Here is a 25,626-nt window from a genome sequence, read left to right as displayed (position 1 = left end):
TGGTACTCATTTCTGTCAGAGACTGAGTCGACCCCAGGGGCCGTAGCGCGGCTGGAAGGATTAAGTAAATTAAAAAAATCCAATGACCCCAAAAGGAATCGAACCGGCGATCTTGCGTCTTGTAGCATAGTACCTCAATCAACTACGCTACCGCATTCCCCCCATTGTTGTAACCATTCTTATAAATATTATTCTCATTATTTTCTGTTTGATGTTAGCATCTATGAGAATATTAGTAAATAAAGAGCTTTTATTTTCATAGCTATGATCTTCTAAGATATGACGCAGTGTATTTTGGTATATTTTCTTCTTTACCACACAACATTCATTTAGGTAGGAAAATTTATTTTATTTCCTTCCAAACACAATATGGAATTCTCGAACCGATTTGTAGTGTTAGGTTGTTGATGCTTGTTCATATGACGCCCAAGATGGTCCTGTGTCTTTCCCCTGTCATCTTGGCAGATCTCTGTCTCGTCACCTGCTCAGTTGGAAACGGAATGGAAATCGGGGAGGGGGGTGGGGTGGATTCTTTCTATGATTATTATTATCGAATGATTTCTCCAATTTACTGGTATCCTTGTATCTCTTGAACCATATTTCTAACTTTCAAGCTTCCTCTGATGTCAGGACTTCTTGGTAGTTCAAACTGGCGAAGTGTAGTGGTAGTCTCAAAAACGCGTTTGAGCTAGGCTCCGCACTTCTAATTTATTTTTGGTTTGAAATCCAAATTTCACTTCCTTAATTAAGTGTTGCGCCGATCACAGTGGCCGCGCGGTCTAAAGCTGAATTGTCGTTGCATGCTCAAACACTTGGATCGTGGGTTCCAACCCAACTCGAGGCATGGATATCTGTGTGCGTTTATTCTGTGTTTATGTTGCTCTGTGTGTGGGTAGAAGTCTTGAGACGGGCTGATCCCCCGTCCAAGGAGTCCTACCTACTGTGTATAGATTAAGAAACTGAAAAAGCGGCCAAGGGCCAAAAATGGTTGTAGAACCATATTAAAATAGATTAGAATTAAGTGTTGCTCTCAATATGAATTATATAGTCATAATTTTGCATCAATTAATATCTACGTGCCAAAATTTCTTCTATTTTTTTTATTGCTTGTGGGGTGGGACTAAGTCCCTTGTACTGCGCCCACTTCTGGCCTATTGTACCAGCCCCAGATGACAGGTGAGGGTGATTGTGGAGCAATTAGTGGAATGAAGATTGGCAGGAGAAACCTAAGTACTCGGAGAAAACCTGCACCAGCGCCACTTTGTCCACCAGAAATCCCACTTGACCATACCCGGGATCGAACCCGGGCTGCCATGGTAGGAAGCCAGCGACTAACCGCTTGAACTGTGGCGAAGCCTGAAAATTTCTTCTAACTTCCGGTACATCGTCTATTTTATTGCATCTATGGAACGTCATGTCAGATGAAAACTCATCTCTCCCAAGTAAATAAAGTCAGAAAGGTACTACTTGTTCTACAATTTTCCATTTATTTCTGTTTTTAACCTCTGAATATTTATTTTTCACCTTCCCATTAGATACATTCTATTTTCCGATGTGGAAATTTGTATTTGCATGCGCGATTTTAGGTGATACATTTCTTAAAGTTCGTAATTAAGTTACAGATTTTGGTATTATTACTTACCACCTGCATGTAATATATTTTCATTGGATTTATGGGTAACCATTTAACCATCTAAAACCACGGCGTAAGGTCTCTCCATTATAGCTGGCAATCATTGAGGTAGTGAAGAATTTAGCCGCTTTTGTGGAACCCTACCAGCTGTATTCATAAAAACCTGACACTGGGATCCTATTCTGAGCCAGTTACAAAAAGTTCACACTTTTACGTAGTACATTCAGTAGATTCATTACAATTTTGTCCTCATATTCACGTCACCAAGATAATCTCCTTCCAGTATTTCGACCAAAATCTTTTACGCATTTCTTATCTCCATCATAATTGACCTTAACCAACTCACTTCATTCTCCTAATTTTTTTTCCTTGGCACTACAGCCCCAGTGGACCTAGGCCTACCTCCATGAACTCCGTTCACTTCGGTTTTTCTAGATCTTACACATACGGTAGGACTCCTTGGGCGGGTGATCAGCTCGTCGCAAGGCCTCTACCTGTACACAAACACAGAAAAACGCACACAAACATCCATGCCTTGAGTGGGATTCGAACCCACGATCCCGGCTTCCGAGCGAGCGAAGGCAGTGCATGCCTTAGACCGCTCGGCTACAGTGACCGGCCATTCTCCTAAATACCCCACAAATATTAGGTAAAGAGACAGATTATTGAAGCTCCTAGTTGTGTTACGTTTTCGATTGTGTAAGAGTTGATTTCTTCACGCGGTGACTATGAAGAATGCCGTTTTCTGGGATGTGGCGCCGTGTAGATCTTGTACGAACCGACGGTTTCCCTGGAACGTCTTCATTTTCGTATGATTAATTTCAACAGAAGTCCAAGAGCTGATAATGAACGTAGGGCTAACGGACCCTACGTCCCTCCGCGTAGCTCTCCTTACACACTTACGCATGAATACATCGGATTCGTTCTGTTGGAAAGAGCTCACTGAATGAGTGGTATATATTTCGTAACCGAGTTCTTTGAAACGAGTCGACTGAACTTTATAATGGGCTTGTTACTGGAGGCTTAGCGGCATTCAGTGTTACGTTCTTACGGTTTGAGGTTCTGGAAATCCTGAGAAAGACTCCACCACACTTAGGTGAGTGACATTTCTGTGCATGGTTACAGAGGCCAGAGGTTCCTTTAAGTTAAAGTGACATGTGATCTCTAAGGTTAATACAAACACGATTAAAACATAATTTCCTAAGGTTGTTGATTTTGTTATCGTAAGGTCATCGGTGTAACGGATTCAGCGCTGTCTGTTTCTCGTTCATAACTCAAATTTAACACACTTCCATTGGAGTAACGAGGATAGAGAAAATTCGTATTCACGAACTTTTAAAGTTAGCGTTAACAAATATCAGTAGAGCCCTAGAGAGAGTTGTCCCCGTGCTTAACTAATCAAGCACTACGCCATGAAGGCGTATGGGTGAGTGGATGTATAGACCCACGTGTTCTTGATCTCGGTACTTGTTGGAGGTGAGTGTAAGTTACACGCGCCGGCCGCTTTAACCCGGGAAAGAACCCCCAGTACCCATTGGATAGGAGGCTGGGTGGGCCCCAGAGCAGGTCTGAATGACATGAAAAAGTGAAAATTCTTGCCCCTATCGGGACATGAACTTCGACACCTTGGTCGTCCAGGCTGTGGCCGGTAACTATGACGACTGCGCTATCCCGGATCTGTCAAGAATTAGTGCAGTGACTAAATCAAGATGGATGAGATGGGCAGAACATGTAACACAGATCGGAAGATGAGAAATGCATACTCGATAAGGTGGGTTCTGCTGAAAGATATCGGTTGGGAGGCCAAGGTGTAATGCGAGAATCGTATTAAAATAGACATAAAAAGTAGGCTGTATTTCTATGAGCTAGATTCAGTTATTAACTTCCGAAGAGACACCTTGCAGAGGGGAGATACTCCGGTAAGCTACAAGTGAACTGAACAAGCTTATGAAAATGTAGAGCGTAGGTCCGCATTTAAGAGGCTCAGTTGGTTAAAGATATTTTAATGAAATAGGATTACGATTACCTCTTCCTTTATAATACACAAATATTACAATCACATACAACTGTTAATTGTTAGGTGGCATTTTCTGGAACTGTCCAGAAGTCAATAGATAAACAGGATGTGTTGACACTTTATTTGACACACACACACACACACACAAATCGCAAATATACCTATACAGGCATATAAAGCTATACACGTACAAGTTTCAAAGCCGCGTTCAATAGAGCACTGCATTTCATGCAAAAGAGAACCTTATTTTAACGCAGTCTGAAATTACTGAAGACTTTCTTCTTTCTTTCCGTTTTCTTTTAATTGTCTTAGCCGGGGTAGGGTAGTCGGTATAGCGACTGGCTACGGGCTGGACGACCGAAGGGTCAGAGTTCGAGTCCCAGTAGGATCAAGAATATTCTCCACGTCGTCCAGACCGACTCTAGGGCCTTTACACCCCTGCCCCCTTAACTTAGGAGGACAAATGTTTTTCTGTCAGGGTGTACTCCCTTTGGCGGATTGGTTTCACCACGCCTAAAGAGCACCCCCCCCCCAACCTAGGTTTTCTGTAGTTTTCCTACCCTTAGCCAGAGAGTCCCGTTTGAAGGCGCCAGACACTCGCCTTTCTCAAGGAGAATGAGGTGGGCAGGGCATGTAGCACAAATGGGGGAGACGAGGAATGCATATAGGATATTTGTGGGAAAACCAGATGGAAAGAGACCACTGGGAAGATGAAGGCGTAGGTGGGTGGACAAGAGTGAAATGGATTTTAGAGAGATAGGATGGGGTGGTATTGTATGGATTGGATTGATCTGGCTCAGGATAGGGACCAGTGGAGGGCTCTTGTGAACACGGTAATGAACCTTCAGGTTCTGTAAAATGCTGGGAAGTTCTTGAGTGGCTGCACAATTGGCGGCTTCCTAAGAAGTGATCAGCTCCATGAGTGAGCGAGTGAGTGGACACTTGCCTTTCACCCCGCTCTGTCTGCCACATCTGTTCTTTTACCCCAGAATATGTTGCCCAGGGGTCACCACGAGACGGGGTAGCTAGGATTTGCCGGCAGAGCCCTACTTAACAAGTGTCATTCTGGTACTTAATAGTGTGCACCTATTGGCATCAGTATGACCCACCAGAGCCATTTGCCTTACTCCTTTTTGTTTAATCGGGTTTAAACCGTAAGATTTGAGGAACAAATATACTACTGCTCTTTGTATTCGCACGCAGTTAAACTGCCCTGAAGATGGAGGCGATATGTTCCTCCGAAACGTCGGTTAAAACTAAGAACACACGGCGCCAGATCCCAGAAGACGACTTTCATCAACAAATATAACTACTTTCATTCCAACGATTTTCGCCTCGGTAAATATTCGGCTTGCGCACGAGATAAGCGCAGAAACTAAAACATTTCTTCATGTAATGTCGTTGTAAAATCTGTCCCATCTAAATGAATTGACTCGTCAATTTTTCTTAAAATTACCAAGTATAAAATGTGTTGTAAATATTTTCAGCTGTTCTCTAGCTGTTTCGTGCCGACGGACGAAATCAGTGAACCTAGTAAACGCTCTGCATCGTTGTGAACGCACCCAAAAGTCTTTCTTTTGTTTTCAGTCCTACCACACTCTGATGTACTAGCACCTGAAATGTGGATGTTTAATACGTCTCCGAAGAAACGTGGCAGTAGGAAGTTCATACTTCTGTCAGCTTAAAATAATGCAACTGCACAAAGAAGCAGGTAGTTTATGTGCAAGATCGCAGATTTCCAGTCCCTCTTTTTCAGTCTCTCATTAGAGAACTCAAAACTAATTCTGTACAATTTTGTACGAAGTTACACCAACATAATNTACAGACAGAGCGTTCGCGTTATCTCGACACTTGAGAGCTACCTAAGGCGGGGAGGGTTGGTATGTCCAGCGCGGTTCACAACCGAGCGGCAGCCTGTGTTGCGGCCGGCGGTGGCATTTTCGAAAATCAGCTTTAAGCACCAGTAAATTCAAATTAAAGGTAATTTCACGAAGTTAACTTTACACTCATACTTTAAATGTATCATGTCTTATGCTGGTTTATTATTTTGTTCCGTTTATTGTCAGTAATCGTTACCTTCTATTCTGAGTTTAAAACGGTCATAACTCCGTAACCGTCCAAAATCGGTCACATGTTTATATGAACTTTTTTGATCACAAAGACCTAGGAAATCACCTCCTGCAGTTATGCCCTAAAGTCGTGAAACACCCTGTATACACCTATATACATAGAAATAGAGAGTATTATAACTGAGATGAAACGTTCGAAATTACCCAATTTTGGGTTACCACAGCAGCGAGCTGTCGAGCGCTGCATGAAGGTAGATCCCAGTGTATCACGTCTGTTCTCTGAATACTGATAATGTTATATGTGGATATGTGAAGTGTATTGCACTGCATAAAAGAGACTTTTTGCAATTGATAATTTGTGCGTTACTGGGGGTAGATTGCGTTAAATATCGGCCTCGACATATACATTTCAATAAAGGGTAAGTAAGTAAAGCTGCCCCTGTAACAGGTCGTGAAGGCCCAAAGGGTTCTGAGACGTCGAGGATCCCACATTATCTAGACAATCGGCTCACAGATGGCGGTAAATTTGTCAGCCTTACGCACCGGTCGCCCTTCACACCCCAGGAAGATTCCTGGTACTTATTTCTGTTAGAGGCTGAGTCGATCTCAAGGCCATAGTGCAGCTGGAAGGATTAGGTCAATTTAAAAAATCCAATGACCTCATCGGGATTCGAACCCGCGACCTTTCAGCTTGTAGCATAGTGCCTCAACCAACTACGCCACCGCGTGCCTATATTTCGGTAACATATAGGAATAAAAAGAATACTAGAGGAAGCTTGGGAAGTTATCGAAGCTTGTATAACAAATGATAAAACTTCCCGTTGAATTCTGAACAGTAGTTAACTTTAAATCTAGAAGTAAACACAGAGGAAATTAAGTATATGTTGCTGTCTCGTCACGAAAATGGAGGGCAAAATCATGACATAGAGAGAGGAAACATGTTTTGGAAACGTGGCACAGTTCAGATATTTGGGAACGACGATAACAAGTGGAAACTTGATTCAGGAGGATATTAAGAGTAGACTGAATTCGGGTAATGCTTGCTACCATCCAGTCCAGAACCTTTTGCCTTCTCGTCTGCTGTCCAAAAACATAAAAGTTAGAATATACAAAACTATAATTTTGCCTTTGGTTTTGTATGGGTGTGAACCTTGGTCTCTGACGTTAAGGGAGGAACATAGACTGAGGGTGTTTGAGAACAGTGTGTTGAGAATATTTGGACCGAAGAGGGATGAAATGACAGGAGGTTGGAGAAAACTACATAATGAGGAGCTTCATAACTTGTACTCTTCTCCAAGTGTAATTAGAATGATCAAGTCAAGGAGGTTAGGGTGGGGATGGCATGTAGCACGAATGGGGGAGGAATGCATATAGGATATTGGTGGGAAAGCCAAAAGGAAAGAGACCGCTTGGAAGACCAATGTTTAGGTGGGTGGACAATATTAAAATGTATCTTAAGAGAGATAGGATGGAATGGTATGGATTGGATTGATCTGGCTCAGGATAGGGACCAGTGGAGGGCTCTTGTGGACACGGTAATGAACCTTTGGGTTCCATAAAATGCTGGGAAATTCTTGAGTAGCTGCAGAATTGGCGGCTCCTCAAGAAGGGCTCAGCTCCATGAGTAAGTAAGTTAACTTTAAATTATAAATATTAGGGCAGTCTTGAGGACTGAACTCTTATCTTCATAAGGAAGGTATGGCCGATAATAAATGTAATGAGGCCAACAGAAAAGAGGTAAGAGCGACATTTACAGAGCAGTACCAACAAAATCTCAAGAGAAGTAACTAGAACATTTGCATAGAATGCATGAAAACCGAAACCTGTAGCTGTTATATCAGTAAAAGCTGTAGCTGACGATACATTAGAGGCGTCCAACAAAAGGTTGAAACAGTTTCAACTATAACCTGAGCAGGCCCAAGTGCTTGAAACGTAAATCTAATGCATCAGTTGTGGTTAGGGAGAGGCAGAGAACTTGTCATCAAATTCGAGTATTTTAAAACTACAACAGTGGAACTGTGTTGTTATTTGAATGCAATTATTCCAAGAAACATAATGAAAATGCTATCAGTATGACATTGCACATTGTAATCACAGGCTTGTGAGATCAAATGCGGAAATTCCTGCAAGGCTCGTCAGGTTTAATGTCATATATTAGGCCGTGGATGGGAGGAACGCTAAGCCTTGGAGAACGTGGATGGAATAAACAATGGAGCAGCTACCCGTACGTATATGTACAACTGCGTAATTCTTTCATACGTGACTCGAAAATATGTAACGCTTTTCATGCACGCAGACGCCACTATAGGCCACAGTTATCAGTGACTTTGATAAGCGCAGAAAAGGACAGAAGCTTGGTGTTTATTTATTTATTTTTAGTTTATATAACTCCAGCCACTCAAACCATATAGGATGTAAGCGGTCATAGTGTGAAGGTTCATTACTGTGATCGGTACCCGTTCCGAGCCAGATTAATCAAGTCTTTAAGATACTCTTTATACCACATTTCTTTATGGTCCATTTTAATATTATCCTTTTCATATATATGTCTAGGTGCCCCAAGTGAACTTTTTCTTCCAGGTTTTCTTACTAACATTTTGTATACGTTTTTACAACTAAATAAACTAAGTCAACGGAGCTGAGCCCTCCTTGAAAAGTCTCCAGTTATGCAGTTACTTAGTCAAGGAATTCCCAGCATTCTGTGGAACCCGAATTTAATTGCCGTGTTGACGAAAGCCCTCCACCGGCCCCTATCCTGAGCCAGATAAATCCAGTCGATACCACACAATGCCAGCCCTCTAAGTTCCATTTTAATTTTGTCCATCCACATATGCCTTGGTCTTCCTAGTGGTCTCTTTCCTTCTGGCTTCTTACCAATATCCTATATGCATTCCTCTTCGCCCCAATTCATGTTACATGTCCTGTCCATCTCGTCCTCCTTGACATGATTATTTGAATTATATTCGGTGAAGAGTACAAGTTATGAAGCTCTCATCATGCAGTTTTTTCCAACCTCCTGTCACTTCATCTCTCTTCGGTCCAAACATTCTCCTCAACACACTGTTCTCAAACACCCTCAGTCTGTTCATGTCTTGATGTCAGAGACCAGGTTCCACACCCATACAGAATCATAGGCAAAATTATAGTCTTTTATATTCTAATTTTTACGTTTTCAGGCAGCAGACGAGAAGACAAAAGGTTCAGGACTGAATGGTAGCAAGCATACCATACGTCTCTATGAGATACGTTAATACGGAGAGATCCACGACTAATTCGTTTGCTAACTCACAGCCATATGAATCATACGTTAATAACGGAGAGATCCATGATTTGTTCGTTTGCTAACTCACGGCCGCATGAATCATTCGCTCCTATCACTTCCCGTTTCCAAGTCACTGGTTTAAGTAGCAAGTACTTTCTTGTTTGTTACTCGTTTCAAACAATCGCCCCATTATTAATCACATTCATCAGGTGAGATGTGGGTTGTAAACGTACAAACTTTTAGTGCAGCCTTTTGGGGTTCACTTTTCGGACCTTCAACTTACGATATGAACGTTATTTACAGAAATTGTGACATTATCGAGTCCGTTTGATATTACTGGCCCAGAACCTGATCTGAATGTTGGGCCAAGCGTGACCCAAGGCCCAGAGGTTGCTGTAATGACACCGATGAAGAATTTATTTTATTGTGTCGTGTCGAGGTACCGCTTAAGAATTAGCTTAAGGAGAGAGTTGAATGCAAACAGTGGCCATGGTTATGAGAAATGGATTCAAAACGGAGTTAAATCCATCCTTCAGAGCAGGATGAGAATGCAAGAACAGGCGAATTGGTGAGCTAACAATCTGTCAAAATGGGAAGCGTTAACACTTGTAACAATGGAACATAAAAGACAATAGGAACTGAGCGATTATAAATTCCGATGCATAATAATAGCACTGCGTTGCCTGACCTGCAGCTTAAACAGCACTAGGAAGAGTATAAAGATTACGATGACCTTTGTGACGTAATTTTGATCATTATGTTTAATTCTTGGAGCCGAGATAGCGCAGTCGGTATAGTGACTGGCTACAGGCTGGGCGACAGAGGGGTCGGAATTCAAGTCCCAGTAGAATCAAGAGTTTTCTCCACGTTGTCCAGACCGGTTCTTGAACCCACCGAGCCTCCTAATCAATGGGTTTCGGGGGCTATTTCCCCGGGACAAAGCGACCTAAACGTGAAGCTGACCACTCACCTCCAACTAATGCCGAGGTTAAAATGTGGATCTGTACATCCACTCCTCCATCCGCTTTCATGACGTAGTGCTTAGAGCACATGGACGACTTCACCTTATGCTTAATAATTAATTCTTCCTACGTAGAAAATAGCGCGAATCTTTCCTAATTAATCATATATCTTTCCCTACATTAACGACGTTTTCTCAGCTGCGCACATTTTATGGCGTTGTATGTGAGGGTGCTATGAATGATAATTTGGGAGTTATATGGAAGAAAGTGGTGGGGGCATGTCGAAGATGATATTCCAGTATTTCTCTGACGGTGTTAAGGTAAACCTCGAACAGGTTCAATAGGAACTCAATCATGTGGATAGAGATAAGGCTGGAGGCTTCATGAATACGATGTAGCAGTATTAATTACCCAGTCTCCATATTTTTTATATTAAAGATGTAATGACGTGAGATTTACTTCAAGAAACTAAACCTAACTTACGGGAACAGGAGATAATTGTTTTTATATATAAGGCATCAAGAAACGGTAGATTCTTTCCGAACAGATATTGAAAATGTTTTAATCTTCTGACCAATAACGGTGCATCTTTCCTCCTACACAAGCTACATGTCAAGACCAGTTTACTGTCCATTCACATTCGATTTAATGAGGAATNCATATTTTAGTTATTTTAATGTGTGAACATGGCATGCAATGAACTGGTTTGACGTGGATAAGTAAGCACCTGAAGATGACATTATTATGCCGAAACATGTAGTGCGAGGGAGAGAAGGAAATAAATGAGTGTATGCACTGCAAGACGGATTAAATAAATCATGGACAGGAATTTACTTATTTTGCACATTCCATTCTGAATATATGACATGTAAGGTAAGGTAAAGTTGTCTCTGCATTTAGCTAATTTAGCACTACGCCATAAATGCGTATGGGGAAGTGGATGTAAAGATCCACATTTGCTTGACCTCGGCACTAGCTGGAGGTGAGTAATCAGCTTCACGACCCTGCCGCTTTACCCTGAGGGAAAGAGCCCCCGGTACCCATGGATAGGAGGTTGGGTGGGCCCCACAGCCACTCTGGATGACTTGGGGAAGACAAATTTCTTTCCCCCACAGGGACTCGAACTCCGACCCCTCGGTCGTCCATCCCGTAGCCAGTCGCTATACCGACTGCGCTGTACGTAATCAATTTAGTAAAGAATGCTTCACATGGAGAAGACCTCGGTTTAATAATTATAAATCACGCTTTAATATAAAGATGGTAACGAAACTTAATAATATTCTGTATTTTGAGCGTTGACGCGACCCCTGCCTGTCAGGGTCGCTCTGTCTCAGGTCTCGACATCTTCATAGGAGCGTACTCGCCAAGTTTCTTTTTCGTCGGCAAGTCATTGGGTGATTATAATTGCTAATTCGAGATCACACCAACTGAATCACTCTGCGTGTCGACACAGATATTAATAGAACTTTGACCTTAAGCATATTTATAGAAGCATTGTATGAAATATCGTATCGGAGCGTCATGTTATGGGTTTCAGCGAGCATACATAGTATATGTACATATAGCATATCCTACGTATGTGTTAGGTAAGGAGCAGGGATAGCGTAGTCGGTATAGCGACTGTCTACGGGCTGGACGACCGAGGGGTCGGTATTAGAGTCCCGGTGGGGTCAAGAATTTTCTCTTCTTCACGTCGTCCAGATCGGCTCTGGAGTCTACCCAGACTGGTACCGGGGGTAAAGCGGCCGGGGCGTGAAACTGACCACTCCACTCCAGCTAGTGCCGAGGTCAAGAAAATGTGGATCTATACATCCACTCCCCCATACGCCTTCATGGTGTAGTGCTTAATTAGTTCAACACAGGGACAACTTTTATGTATCAGGTACAGAAAACGCGACAAACGCGAAGAAAACGAGTGTTCAACTTGAGTCACTGCTGCATTCAGTTGAGTGACTGTGACGTCAGTCACACAATGATGCTGCTACTACATACATCATTTACCAAATGAAATGACTTCTGACCCCATAGATTGGATGATTACATTTCCAGCCCTACGCAGACAGATTGCTGCAACATCCCTGTCAGAACTCAGAGTACCAGCTCACATATTAGCGTGTCTCGTATGCACACTGCGACATTTTGTTTACGGCGGCCATAGTCCCATATGCCATTGGTTCCCAAACTTCTTTCTCTGGAGTCACCATTCGAATACTGTATGTATATATTGTATATTACTTCTAGCGCCATAACCTATTTTACGTACATTAATCATCAGAGGTGGAGGTAGCATAGTTGGTTGAGGCACTATCCAACAAGCCGGAAGTTCGCGGGTTCGGTTCCCGATGAAGTAATTGGATTTTTCACCTGACCTAATCCTTCCAGCCGCACTATGGCCCTGTGGTCGACTCAGCCTCTAACAGAAATGAGTATCAGGAATCTTTCTGGTGTAAGGCCGTCAACCTCACCGCCATCTGTGAGCCGATTGTCTAGAAAACGTGGGAGCCTCAAAGTCTCACAACCCTATGGACCTCCACAGCCTGTTACAGGGATAATGTTACCTTTTTTAGCTTTAGCTGGAGGGGGGAGGAGCAGTTCTTTGGTATCGTTATAAGTAAAAATGTATATATACTATATCAATTTCCCATTAAATCTGAGCCCAAGTTTCCCCTTGCCGTCCCAAGGAAATCACGCTATCTTTGCCTATGCTAAACATAAAACTGACAGAGTGTAACAATGACTAACAGCACGCACTCAGTGGGAAGGATGGGCCTTGATGATTAGAATAGGTGACGCATCCTCGAACAAATCACCGATGTGGAATCTCGTAAGGAGTTGTCTTAAGATATCTGAATCACATAATTACTGTTGACTGAACCGCTTTTCATAGATTTTATAAGGTGAGTAAGTATGTACAGAATTTCGTAAATTGGTAGTTCAGTTTGGGCTCAGGATAGGGACCAGTGGTGGGCTCTTGTGAGCACGGTAATGAACTTTCGGGTTCCATAAAATGCTGGGAAGTTCTTGAGTAGCTGCACAATTGGCGGCTTCTCAAGAAGGGCTCAGATCCATGAGTAACTAAGTAAGTACCATCTCGTTGCGCGCCACCTAGTTTGGGGATCACTGCCATGTACGATCATATACGCTTGTGGCGGGCTCTTGTGAGCAAAGTATTGAATCTTCGAGTTCTGTGAAAAGCAGGGAATGTCTGCGTGCCTATCAGTTTGTCAAGAAGATCTGTATTCCAGGGAGATAAATTTCCCCTCCAGAGATTAGGTATTGTTCAGTGAGATGGTAAACAGTATGCAGGAGTCAGTCCAGATCTGATGAAGGTACTATTCATCTGGAGAGACTGAAAGACAATAAGAACTTGGCAGGATGACCGATAAGCTTACAAATATCCGAAATGGATACGTTCCGAAACAAATCCACGGTGCTATCGCTCTTGTGTGTCGTGATGGAAAGCACTGGGGATTCCGGTCAGCGTTTTCTAAAGTATTTTACTTCCGAGTACATACTAGTATTGTCACGTGACAGTGATTATAGACGGAGTTTGGATTGATAGTTGGATTTATTGAACTCTTACAGATCCGTGACTACACGCAATTATAGCCGTTTTACTAATTCACACATTTCGCAGTTCACTAGAGCGCACACACTTCAGTCTTCTCAGTCTGCTGTGTCTTCACCAGTCTCCTGGTAACGGCTTCTAACGGCGGATGTTCCCCTTCCTCTGGATTCCTAAACTGTCCCCGGCCTCAGCGACCAGCTTCTCACCGTAAGAGTTTACAACGACTGAACACCAACGGTTATCTCACTCACTTACTAACTCACCAAGCAATTCTTCGATTGGTCGGTCGGTTAAAACCAGCTTTTCACTGACTAACTCCAGAGATAACATCTCGGCACGGACTGCTTAGAAAACACAGTTCCTCTGCTGAAGTGCAGTTGTTGCTTATCGGTGGCATGACGTATTCCATTATTGCGTGGGCAACCATTGGTACGTACCGCACAGAAAACATTTCTCTGTTGATGTTTACGGGCCATTACTTAGCAGCAGCTTTTGTATAGTTGCTTATTTCGCGGTTATTGCCTAGCAACGGGTCTACATTTCACAGTATGTATGATTACTAATTGCATTATCTGTGGATTATGATCCCAGATTATTTCTCTGTCCTCTGTGTACTTCCAATGAGGCTCCCAGGTCATGCATTGCGGAATGCAGATAGGCATATTTGTTTGTACACGGAATAAAGATTCGGCCGCTGTCCAACTTATGTACGTGTGGCGAAAGTTAACTTGCCGTAGAGCAAGGTATTGATGTGGACACGGTTTTGGAGTGACGACACCGCGTAGATGTAGTCTGTGTTCCAAAGGTTGTGAAGATCCTTATTATCAAAGTGAAGATATCCAGTTTCTCTGCAGTGCACTGTCTCCTAGATCTTTTGATAAGTATCAGGGAATGCATCAGTCCTTATTTTCTTGTTCATGTCCAGACATGTCATCGCGACATGACTGTCTCGCTGCTCCGGCCGCGAAGAGTGCCTGGTTGCGTAAACATGCAGGAAGACTTGTGGAGCGATTCAATGATACATGCTTCAAGGAGAAACTAGAAAATCTTTTGGCTTCAGACTCACGTAAAGTACAAAGATGGATCTTCGTTTCTTGCTGTGTTAAGTTTAATGGCGTGACGTCAGACGACAGTAGGCCTGTCTGTGACCTCATGGTATGCCATCGCCCCGTATATGCAGCCCACACAGCTCTGAGCACTGCTATAAATCTATTTTCTAGCAAACGGCTGAGTAGGTGTTCACACGAAAGGAAGGTAGCTTTATCCGGATACAATAGCGGTAAAAGTAAAGTTGTCCCTGTACTTAACAAATTAAGCACTATGCCATGAAGAAGTATGGAGGAGTGGATGTATAGATCCACATTTTCTTGACATCGGGACTAGCTGAAGGTGAGTGGTCAGCTTCACGCCCCGGCCGCTTTACCCCCAGGAAATAGCCCCTCGGTACCCACTGGATGAGAGGTTAGATGGACCCCAGAACTGGTCTGGACGACGCGGAGAAAAGAAAATTCTTGACCTACTGGGACTCGAACTCCGACCCATCAGTCGTCCAGCCCGTTGCCATTCGCTGTGCCGACTGCGCTATCTGGGAATGCTTATCTAAAAGAAGTTTACGTTCCGAAAGTGGATCTGGAGTCATTACTGGCTTGAGGAAGGCTTGCTTTCAGGCGTAGCAGAGACACTTCTTGGGTTATTTAACTGTACTTTTTAAATTGAGAATTATTTGAGTGATCAGATAATGGAAGACAAGATGAAAGGGCGCATGTGCCACACGTGGGAGAGATGAGGAATGCATGAACAATATTAGTTGGACAACCTGATGGAAAGAGAAAACTTGAGAGATTTAGACGTAGATGAGGGTTTCTTTTTAATTTGCTAGTGGGTGGTGGAGTCCAACTGAGTCCACTCGGCACGGCGGCCACTGATTGGCCTATTGTTGCGTGCCCAAGGTGATAATGATGATGGAGAATTTGGTAAAATGAAGATTGGCAGGGGAAACCGAAGTACTCAGAGAAAACCCGCCCCAGGGCCACTTTGTCCACTACAGATCCAACTTGACTAGACCCGGGCTCGAACCCGGGCCGCCGTTGTGGGAAGCCAGCGACTAACCGCTTGAGCTAGGGCGCGGCCTAGATGAAGGGTTTGACCTGATTTTAAAAAGAATTTTGAATAATTGAAGGTTTACCGTGATTCGTGAGCGTCTTTCCATGAGCAAATTTACTGAAGAGAATGTTTACTGCATTATATATATATTCTAGCGTATTTGCTCGAAACAAGAACTGTGGAGGCTGAGAAAGAGCCGTTGCTAAGTAACGGCCTGTACACACGTTGTGACGTCGTTGCAAGAGGCGTTCTCTGACACTATTCTATCATATTCCTGGAAGAACTGAGAGAAACCACAAGAAACTCAGGGTGTCTCGGCCGAGAATCAGACTTCCCGAAAACAGTTCAAACTCTTTACCGCCTGACTCACTTTCTCTTTGATTTGACCCTTACTTCGCATTTGAGCGTGTAAGAGTAACAGTGCACAAGGCTCTTGAAAACTTTCATTTTTGTGGTAATGACCTCCTATCCTATTCGTTACAGAAACGGAGAAAGGTAGAGCCTAAATACGGATATAGCCCAACTGTCTGAAGGATGGGCATTTCGAATTTGTGTTCAGTTTTACGCTATAAATTGGTGAAATGATGTTGACTTGTTACCTGTTTCAGTTAAACTGCTGAGATGGCAGGAGTCATGCTGTTTATCCTAACAACTGTTTTGGCAGCACTGACTACAGTGTCAGGACATTCTTATCACCTGGGAAATTGTCCGAATGTCGAATCACAGCAGAACTTCGATATGGAAAAGGTAAGTAAAATTAAAAAAAAAAAACTCCGTTCCCTGTAGTCCACAAGCGAACTATACCGACCGAGCGACCGCCACTTGTCGGAGAAGTTAGTGCCAACTTTAGCGGATAGAGGGTGTCGCGTAGTCAGCGCAACGAATCCCCACGGCCGTTAATTTCGGTTTTCTAGACCGGAGCCGCTATTTCCTTGAAATAGCTCCTCAATTATCCTTTCATATCACATCATTATTTAAAGTACGTTTTACATATACCGATCACAATGGCCGCGCTGTCTAAGGCATGAACTGGCTTCATCCGCTCGAACACTGGGATCGTGGGTTCAAATCCCACTCAAGGCATGGATGTCTGCTGTACTGCGACCATGGAGAGAGGTTCCATGGATCGACCCCCTCACATCTCCATCGATGGGTTACGCTTTCCCCTCAACCGTCTACCTATTCAGTGCACGCGAACGTTGCTGCAGTTGCAACCACGTGATAACCTTCGTTAGCGACAAGTATTTTGGGTCAGATGCTACTGGGGGGAATGCAGCAGAGGTTGATAAGGGGAGACTTCGAACGCCGTCATCCCTACCGAAATAGGACTTCTTTGTTAGGTCTCAGTATAGAACTGTAGAAACCACGACACCCTTCGTTTTGTTATTATGCATGCCGTTATCATTGTCACCACCATCATCATAATCAAGAATTACTTAGGACTGGCTAAGGGCTGGACAGTGTGGGCCTGATTCCCAGCAGTCTAACCCTGGGATTCACCGAAGTGCGCCAATATCTAGGCCTCATATTTGCAGGAAGCAAGGCTTCTGGAGGGTGAAGATCACTTTATCTTTACCTATATAATCCATTAATGAATGTTATCATTGTAGAATTTAATTATAATCATAAAGGAATTTTATTCACTTTTATCATTTCGCGTACTATTTAGCGACTGTCTGAACGAGAAGACTGTTCAGAATTACTGGGGTTCAGTCTTTGTCCATTGTCCGGTATTATAGAAACTAGAAAACCCTACATTTCATAAACTGGATCTGTTTCCGTCCTCAGATGAGGGGAGGGGAAGACACCTACTTAATTTGTCCCTTAGCAAGAGCTAACCAGTGATTGAGGTTAGTTCTTTCTAAGGGACTCAACAGAATAGGTGTCTCCTCCCTCACCTGAGGACGAAAACAGATCCAGTTTCCAAAACATTGTGTTTTCTAGTATCTAGAATACCAGACGACGGACAAAGTCTGAAAACCCAGTAATTATGAGTGTTATACACCATCGTCAGAACCCTTTAGAATGTAGGAGAAGACTGTTATTAGTATAAATCCCTGAGAAATCCTATAGGCGTTGCTTAAACCACAGTCCGTCAACAAGAATTAACCTATGCCATCCATATGGAAGTAACAGGATCACTTCGAAAATTAGGTAGTTGGTATTTTTTGGGGGCAGCAGGCGGACCATCCGCCAATTAAGCCCAAACGTGACTCCCCTGTTCTATGAGACGGGGAATCACATATTTATTAGCCAGTCTTCCTAGGTAGAGCGGTGGTCTGTTGTTATTATTGTTTGTTATTATTGGAGGGGGTGGGTTTCCCCATGCACCGCGACCAGTTTGATCTATTATGCGTCCCCCTATGATCTTCTACCAGCCTCTATACCCTACCGGTACTGGTGCTTACCATCAGTCCCTACTCAGCCAGCGAGGTCGGCCTCTACTGGCTCAGAGGTATCTCGATGCTTCCCCCATCTACCAGAGGCGTTAGAGACTACTGTTGGGCGGGAAATGTCCTTAATTTGGCTCAGAAGTCTCCTTGAGACATGAGGTTCTTTTACGTGCCGTAAAGCTACGACACGGGACCCACAGCTTAAAGTCCCTCCCGGAGGACTTGTTTCCTGAATTTTTCCGCCCTTAAAATTTCCACGACCTCCGCCGGGTTTGAACCCTCGTACCTTGAGTCATGAGGTGGGAACGTTACCCCTAGACTACGGAGGCCGCTTGGTCTGTTGTTGGTCAACGTACTTGCCATTTGTCTCAAACGTCACAGTCAGTGAACTGAAGAAGACAGAGGTTAACTTTCGAAACATCATGTGTACTAAAACTGTACCTTAAACAGTAGACAGTGTACAATATAATACTGAGATGATGAATTAATCCTTGTCACAACAGCTCAAAATCATAAGAATCATCCTCAAGGAAAGTTTACAGGAAATGAAATCTGGCCACAAATGTGATTAGCAGATATAGAAGACTAGAAGGAACCACTCGCGAGACCGCAGAGTTCACGTGACCCCTACTTCCCGTTGAGCCATCTACGTCACACTGTGTTTGTTACAAATTATTAAGGATATTACGTTAATTTTTATTAACCGCTTCCCATTCCACACATGAAATAAGGCAAAGATTTTCAAACTACTTCATCTGTGGTCAAGGAAATACGTATACAGTTCACAGTGTGCTCTTCTTCCCAGAACCTAACAAAACAATTTGACGTTTCATGAACACTGTTCTTAGCATGTAAATGAAGGAAAAATAACAATTAATGTACAGTGCCATAAAGAATCTTTACTAAAAGTATATTAAAATAATCTAGGAATATATTTTATTCACACAATTCAAACAAAACAAAAAGACTATTTCAATTATCAGCACATGAGAAATAAATAATTAAAATAGATAGGTCTCTGTTTCGTATTAAACATACTTCAAAAGTGGGCAAACACGGGTATCCGATTTTTCTTGTCGATACGTGGGAGATATCTGCCTTTACTTTGAGAGGTAAACATGGGTATGGCTCGGCCACACTCTTTTCTTTGGTTTAATTATGTTACGTCATTTGGTTAAAATTAGCGTAGTTAATTTACAATCAGAATTGTTCTATGTTTATGAATTGTGCTTGTTACAAATGAAGAAGATGCATATCAGAGCGTCTGTTTTACGCAGCTTAAGAAGTTTTTCATTGGCAAGATAATAACGTTAGTTCACCGTGAACGCAGTCTAAGAGTAAATAAACACTTCACACTCTTGTAACAATGGGACGCCAGCTAAAACGAATGTACACGTAGAGCAAGCATTTACTGCTGCATCATGCAACACAGAGTATAAGAGAAGACAGCGCTAAAAGCAAACACAATAAAGGAAACGACATAAAAACATTGAAATAGCCGCCAGAAAAGATACAATGAAAGTATTCTACGAAAGAAACTAATAACAAAGAAAATGATATGCCTAAGGGCACAGAACTGTTACTATTCCAGCCACAGGGTGTCAATAACTTCGCCGACAAGCGGCGGTCGCTCGGTTGGTATAGTTCTCTTGCGGACTACAGGCCACGGAGTTGACACAGAGTGTCATAGTGCGACATATTTTGTATGTCAGCTATGAATTTGGCATTTCTTTAACACTTAACATTTCTTTCAGAACCAGGTTTGCCTGAAATACTCTTTTAAGTCGTACCAGATTTCTCGTTAGCTTTCAGTTCTAGCTGCCTTGGCTTGTCTCTTTAATATTTTTTTTATTTATTTATTAAGCAATCAGAATCTACAATTCTATAAGCTAGTTTGCTGGCGTAAGAGCTGTGATGCTCTTTTATGACTTGGTGAGTCCCTTCCCCAGTGGGAGGTTCCTCATTAGTTTTCTTTTAGGTCAGCTGGCCAGTGTCTTCGAAGTCTTCGATTGTGCTGTAGGATGTCGTTTGGGAGATTTGCTAGTTTGTTGTGGTGTGATGTACTTTTTTCTCTGATGACGTCCTTGATGTATGGTATATTTAGGTCTGTATGTAACGTTTGATTGCTCACGTATCAGGGTGCATTTGTTATAATTCGGAATATTCTTTAATATTTGATAGGCCTACTGTGGTCGTCTGGGTTATGACGTCGTTAGGTGGTTGCTAACGTCTCAGGGGATTTGCTGCCTCAATCTTCAGGGTATTCTTGGTAACCTTCTACAAGACTACACAGCATCATAATCCAGAAGAACACGCTCTAAATTTCTCCTGCCTCATATATGTGATTAATGTTGTATTCCACAGTTTCTGGGGAAGTGGTACGTGGTCCAGAAGACGTCAACAGGCAGTAAGTGCCTCACCGAAACATATGTCAAGTCCAACGAAACTGGGAAGTACGTGATCCGACAAGTGAGCGAGCATCTGATCTTGGGACTCACGAGTCTCAACCATGAGTACACGTATGAGGGTGAGCTCACCGTGCCCGAAACCTCCGATCCCGCCAGGATGACGGTTCGATTCCCTTTGAGTGAGTAACCTTCCGAAACACGTTCATAGTTGAGTAGGTTCCTTGTCGCTGTGGCGTTGCATGCCTTCAAACGGCCTCAGGCGTGGAGGTATAGCTGCGAATATGTTAAATATGCAGCCACAGACAGCCGACAAGAGGCAGTCCTTCAGCTTTTGGATTGGGTAATGGATGCACAACCCCTCGCAATGAACTATTTGAAGGACCCTGCTTCACGAAGTCAGTCAGATGGTCTGAATAGTAAATAAATGATATTAAGTAACTCTGTAGAGCAGGGTCCTTCTTCAAAACCTGATAGTCGTACAGGTAAACAAGAAATTCCTTGCCTTTTTTTTGGAAACCGGAGATACATGAAACTTTCTTTCCTAAGCCACACGAATCTAGTCTAGGCCCTTACATCATACGATATTTATTTTAGATCCGTTTTAATATTATCCTCACATCTAAGCTAGGGCTCTCAAGTTTTGCGCGTTGCATCAGCTTCTCATCCTCAGTGATTTGTTCAGTCTTAATGATCATGGTGAACAGGACGAGTTATGGAATTTCTCACTGTGCATTTTATGGCGCTCCGTTCCTTCGTCTTAGGCTAAATAATTCTTGGCACCCTGTTCCATCCCCCATCCGTATACGCCGTATATTTGTCCCTTAATATGAGAGGTGTAATTTCGCTGCAAAGCGACAGGTGACAGTAGAGTTTATAACTTAATCTAAGCGTTTAGGCAGAAGATGGGAAGACGAAATGTTTTTAACCGAATGGTAATACGTAATCTCAAGTAACCTGCCTAGATGCCTATGAGAAGCAACTTTGAAGGTTACTCTCTTCTGGGATGACTATAGACGAGGTTTAGATTTGTAATTGGATTTATTGTATACGTACAGATCGTAACTACAAGTACCTATAGCGCAAACGCTAATTCACACACTCTACAATTCACTGCATCACGCACTAAGTCTTCTCAATCTGTTGTTTCTTCACCGGTTGTCGCCTGGTTACGGCTTCCAACACCATAGATTCCTCAGCTTCCGTGTTCACGTCCTTACTGCCGGCGACTATCTCACGACTAACTCCTACTCTTCTAACTGCCGTCTCAACACTCTCACATAATCACAGCTGCTCCTCGCTATGTATCCTCGACACGGACCGCATACAAAATACTTCTCCCAACAGTTTGTTTCTGTTGCTGCTCCACGTAGCTCTCGCACTGACCCCGTAAAGAACACTGCTTCCCAGTTATTCCATTGTTGCGTGTTACGAACCTGTTGCGGACATTACCTGGCAACGGTTGTTGCATAGCTGCTTATTTTGCCGTCGTTGCCTAGCAACGGGTCTACATGCCAAAGTACTTTTCTACCAAACTAGTCTGGTTCATATCCGTTCATATTCACTGCCGCGAGAACCTTAGACCTCACACGTAAACTTAACTTTGCAGGTGTGGCTGGCAGCGCTTCCTACATCGTGTTTATGACAGATTACGAGACCTACGCTGGAGTGTTCACTTGCCAGAAGTTGGGTTTCGCCCATCGCCAGTCTGCCTCCATCCTCTCACGGTCCCCCCGCCTGGACAAGATATACGTGGACAAGGTGAGAGATAGAAATCAGATTACGTTATCTGACAAACAGGCACAAATATTATGTTAGTTGCCTTGTATGCAGGCAACACTTCTAACATAGCTGAAATATGGGTGTCATGTGTTTCAGGTGTCACGTTTAAACCAGACCCAATGGATAGGTCGGGATAGGAATTCTGATATTATTTTCTGTGTCGAAGTGACATTTTGCCCCGTCTCTAGTACAGACTAAAGACGAGGTCGGTCACGCTCTGATAGTATCGTTTGGTTGCTGCATGTGCAATGCGATATTCAGACCTGAAGAAAATAGACTGTGTGGGGGGAATGAAATTAATCTTAAAAGAGTAAGATGTGACGTTGTGAACTGAATTCATCTGCTGAATGCGGTATCCATTAAATTTGATCATTAAATCCAAAACCCGTCTTAATAGTCACGCAAACTCCAGATACATGACAATAATTATAATAATAATTTAAGTATTTATTTACGAGCTGATCTCAACAGCCATCGGCTAACAACAGAAGCAATAAATAATGTTGCGCTGGTACAGTGGTATAAAGGAAACCAGACTGCGAATCCTAGCGTCATTATTTCGCCTACAATTTCAGATCCGAAATCGTCTCAGAGATTACGGCGTGGACCCATATGACCTGAGCCTCATCGAGCACAGCTGCAACCCTCCGGATGAAGACACACTAGACATTAACATCAACCCCACGACGTTCACCGCTGGCAGCGTCGCGGGTGTCGTGAGAAAGGCGGGTGAGAAACTGGGGGATGGCATTGAGGCAGCTGCTGACGGCGCCTCCAGCCTGTATAACCGTTTCCATGGTAGCAGCAACAGCAATGCCAGTGTGAGGAGAGACCGCGAGGAGGTCACCAACGACCGCCACAACCCGAGGAACGACGCTGAATGGCTGCGCTGAGCGGCTGTCGTAAACCAGAACTCAGCCTCATTTGCTGGTGTATAAGATGCGCATGATTTCAGTGTTTACGTCACAAATCTTTGATGTGAAGGGGTATTGTGGTGATTTTTTTAAGACAAATGCGTCTTATACAAAGGCGAGTAGAGTCATATCCTCGAGAGTGGAGAAATTTGAAACAACATTTGATACTATATGTTGAAACAGGTTTCTTGATATCCATTTTAAGGATTTCAAATAAGACTTTGTTTCTAGAGTTAGTTTCATACAGTTTTTTTATCATATATAAAACTACGTGTAAGGCGGTAGCCATGGATTATCTGTCAGCACAGAAAGGAAAGCAAAGTTATATGTTCTGATTATAATATTACCATCAAATTACTTAGTAGGGAGAACCGAGGACACAAACCCGTCAGCATGACGGAAAACCGATTAGAGAACGTTATATCGGATGAATATTTTGTAATATGCTACCAGAACTTGAGGAATAAATATATTTCTTGAAAGTACAGAGAAAATACAAATGTTCTAAACTTAATTCGAACAAACTGAAGAATAAATAATTTAAATTAAACACACATGTTTAAATTTCGCTACATCCTTTGACTCTCTGACCTTTTTTTTAACAGTAAATAAGGAATTTCTGTCAGGGCTATCCTGTGACAACTAATGAAATGGTTTTTCAGGAAGAAGACATGCATAAATCTATAGGAAATATGCGGACTTCATAAAAACGGGCAAAGCTGGTTGAATGGGGCATTCAGATGAGCAGTACTTGTATGTATTAATTAAGAAGAAGAGTAAAGATCAACATAGGCTACACCAAAGTGTGATAATTTGTCCACCTGGTATTTCAACATACCGAAATTCTATACACATGTTTCAACAAACCGGGTGAAATAGGGAACAATGGAGGAAATACGTTTATGTGTATCATGTACGGTATAAATTAACAGTTTAAAAAATGCCAAAAAGCAAGAGCTCTGAAAAGGAATTGAAGCGAAAATATGAAATTTATATCGTATTAATAGCTAGATTATTTAACAGATACATCAGAATTATTACTTTGGATTCTTCATATGCAACAAAAAGTATAATTTAGTTATATATAAAGGTACTTTTCTGTCAGACGGTTTTAATATTAAATTATAGTTTCTGCGTCTTCGTAAAATATTCGCATTTACTATTTATTTCTAAAAGGGAGTAAACTTAGTTTTATTAACATTTTCCACATTCCGTCTACTCTGATTAATATCATGATATCACTAATCAAAAGAAACATTTACCTTTATTCGGCAGTCAAAAATATGAAACTACAGTTTTCAATTATGAAAATTACAGATGTATATGTAAATGTGCAAGCAAACTTTCAATAAAGCATTCGACACTGAAATAGTTAGGAATTCATATTGATAAGGAGCTCCAATAATTATATATTTATAACGATATCAACCTTAACTAGGCCGTTTTGAAGTACAGTACAGCATTGCAAACCAAACGAAAATTATTTTGCAAGAGCATCTACTTGTAAGTTTGCTTATTAACTGTGTGAAATCGGTATGTCGTCCCTTAGTAACAACAGTTCTCCCGTACAAATCTAGCAGAGTATCAGGCGTTGTTTTATGCGTAGTTGAAGACTGTAAACCAGAGGATGTCAGGGTTTTTCACCTCTGGAAACGTGTTAATCCAGGACACGATCGACAAATGTGTGATGTCATATTCGTATTTTACATCATGAGGTCATGTTTATGTTGGTACTGTCGAAATAATTTCAATCATGTGATTTCCCCAATCTGACATCGCTATATCCTTACATAAGAACGTGTAATATTTTTAATATTTAATAAAAATATTATCTAACGTAAGAATGGTTGCCTATATTAAGTTATCCATTGAGTAAATATTAAATTGTGATATGGATGGCGGTATATTATATCACTTCTGCCTTATTTTACTCAGAATTCAAGAATTCGTCGATATTTTATAGATTTTGAAAATTAACAGTCATATAAATCCGGTATTCGTGTATTTGCAGTAACGTACTAAGCAAGTTGGCTTCTGACTTGTATTCATAAGGTTGCCTGGTTCGAATCTCGGCCGGGACACCAACTTTGCATAAGGATTTTCGTGGGTTTCCTCTGCATTTCAAATCCCATATATTACCTTGAAATTGGCCACGACACTTTCTTCCATATCCTTTCAAATTCATAATTCAACAATCATCCTGCCATTCAACGCTATATCATATGAGCTACTGATAAACTGTAGATAAAAGTGTCACGTGTTACTGACTAGACGCGGATTAAATTTATCCAACTCTTTTAACTCGCAACTGCAGATATTCACAATAGTCTTACAAACCTACACATTTCATGAATCACTACTGCATTTACTGTAAGTCTCCTCAGTTTGGTAGGTCTTCATTAGTCGCCGCTAGGTAACGGCTGCTAACCACGGATGTTCTGCATCGTTGCTCACAACTCAAGAGTCAGAGTTACTTTACGACGGTCGGTTTACCACCAATCAGTTCGTCTCGGCGTAA

General features: G+C 42.3%; 1 protein-coding gene across 1 annotated transcript; it reads left to right on the top strand.

Annotated features, from left to right (window-relative positions):
• The first annotated feature begins 2,622 nt into the window (after positions 1-2,622).
• On the top strand, positions 2,623-24,255 carry LOC111869404 (apolipoprotein D). The gene is made up of 5 exons (XM_023860905.1): positions 2,623-2,729; positions 16,223-16,361; positions 20,372-20,594; positions 22,022-22,173; positions 22,770-24,255. The coding sequence occupies exons 2-5, from the start codon at positions 16,236-16,238 to the stop codon at positions 23,085-23,087; spliced, it is 819 nt and encodes a 272-aa protein (XP_023716673.1). The 5' UTR covers positions 2,623-2,729; positions 16,223-16,235; the 3' UTR covers positions 23,088-24,255.
• Positions 24,256-25,626: the final 1,371 nt, after the last annotated feature.

The sequence above is a fragment of the Cryptotermes secundus genome, unplaced genomic scaffold (genome assembly GCF_002891405.2).
Source record: "Cryptotermes secundus unplaced genomic scaffold, Csec_1.0 scaffold813, whole genome shotgun sequence".
Classification (NCBI taxonomy): Eukaryota; Metazoa; Arthropoda; class Insecta; order Blattodea; family Kalotermitidae; genus Cryptotermes; species Cryptotermes secundus.
This window is presented reverse-complemented; position numbering and strand designations above follow the sequence as displayed.

Bases quoted from the DNA above. Each gene is read 5' to 3' on its own strand.
- LOC111869404 (XM_023860905.1), top strand. From the start codon at position 16,236: ATGGCAGGAGTCATGCTGTTTATCCTAACAACTGTTTTGGCAGCACTG. The intron at 20,595-22,021 runs GTGAGTAACCTT...TTAACTTTGCAG, and splicing joins GACGGTTCGATTCCCTTTGA to GTGTGGCTGGCAGCGCTTCC. The intron at 22,174-22,769 runs GTGAGAGATAGA...CTACAATTTCAG, and splicing joins ACAAGATATACGTGGACAAG to ATCCGAAATCGTCTCAGAGA.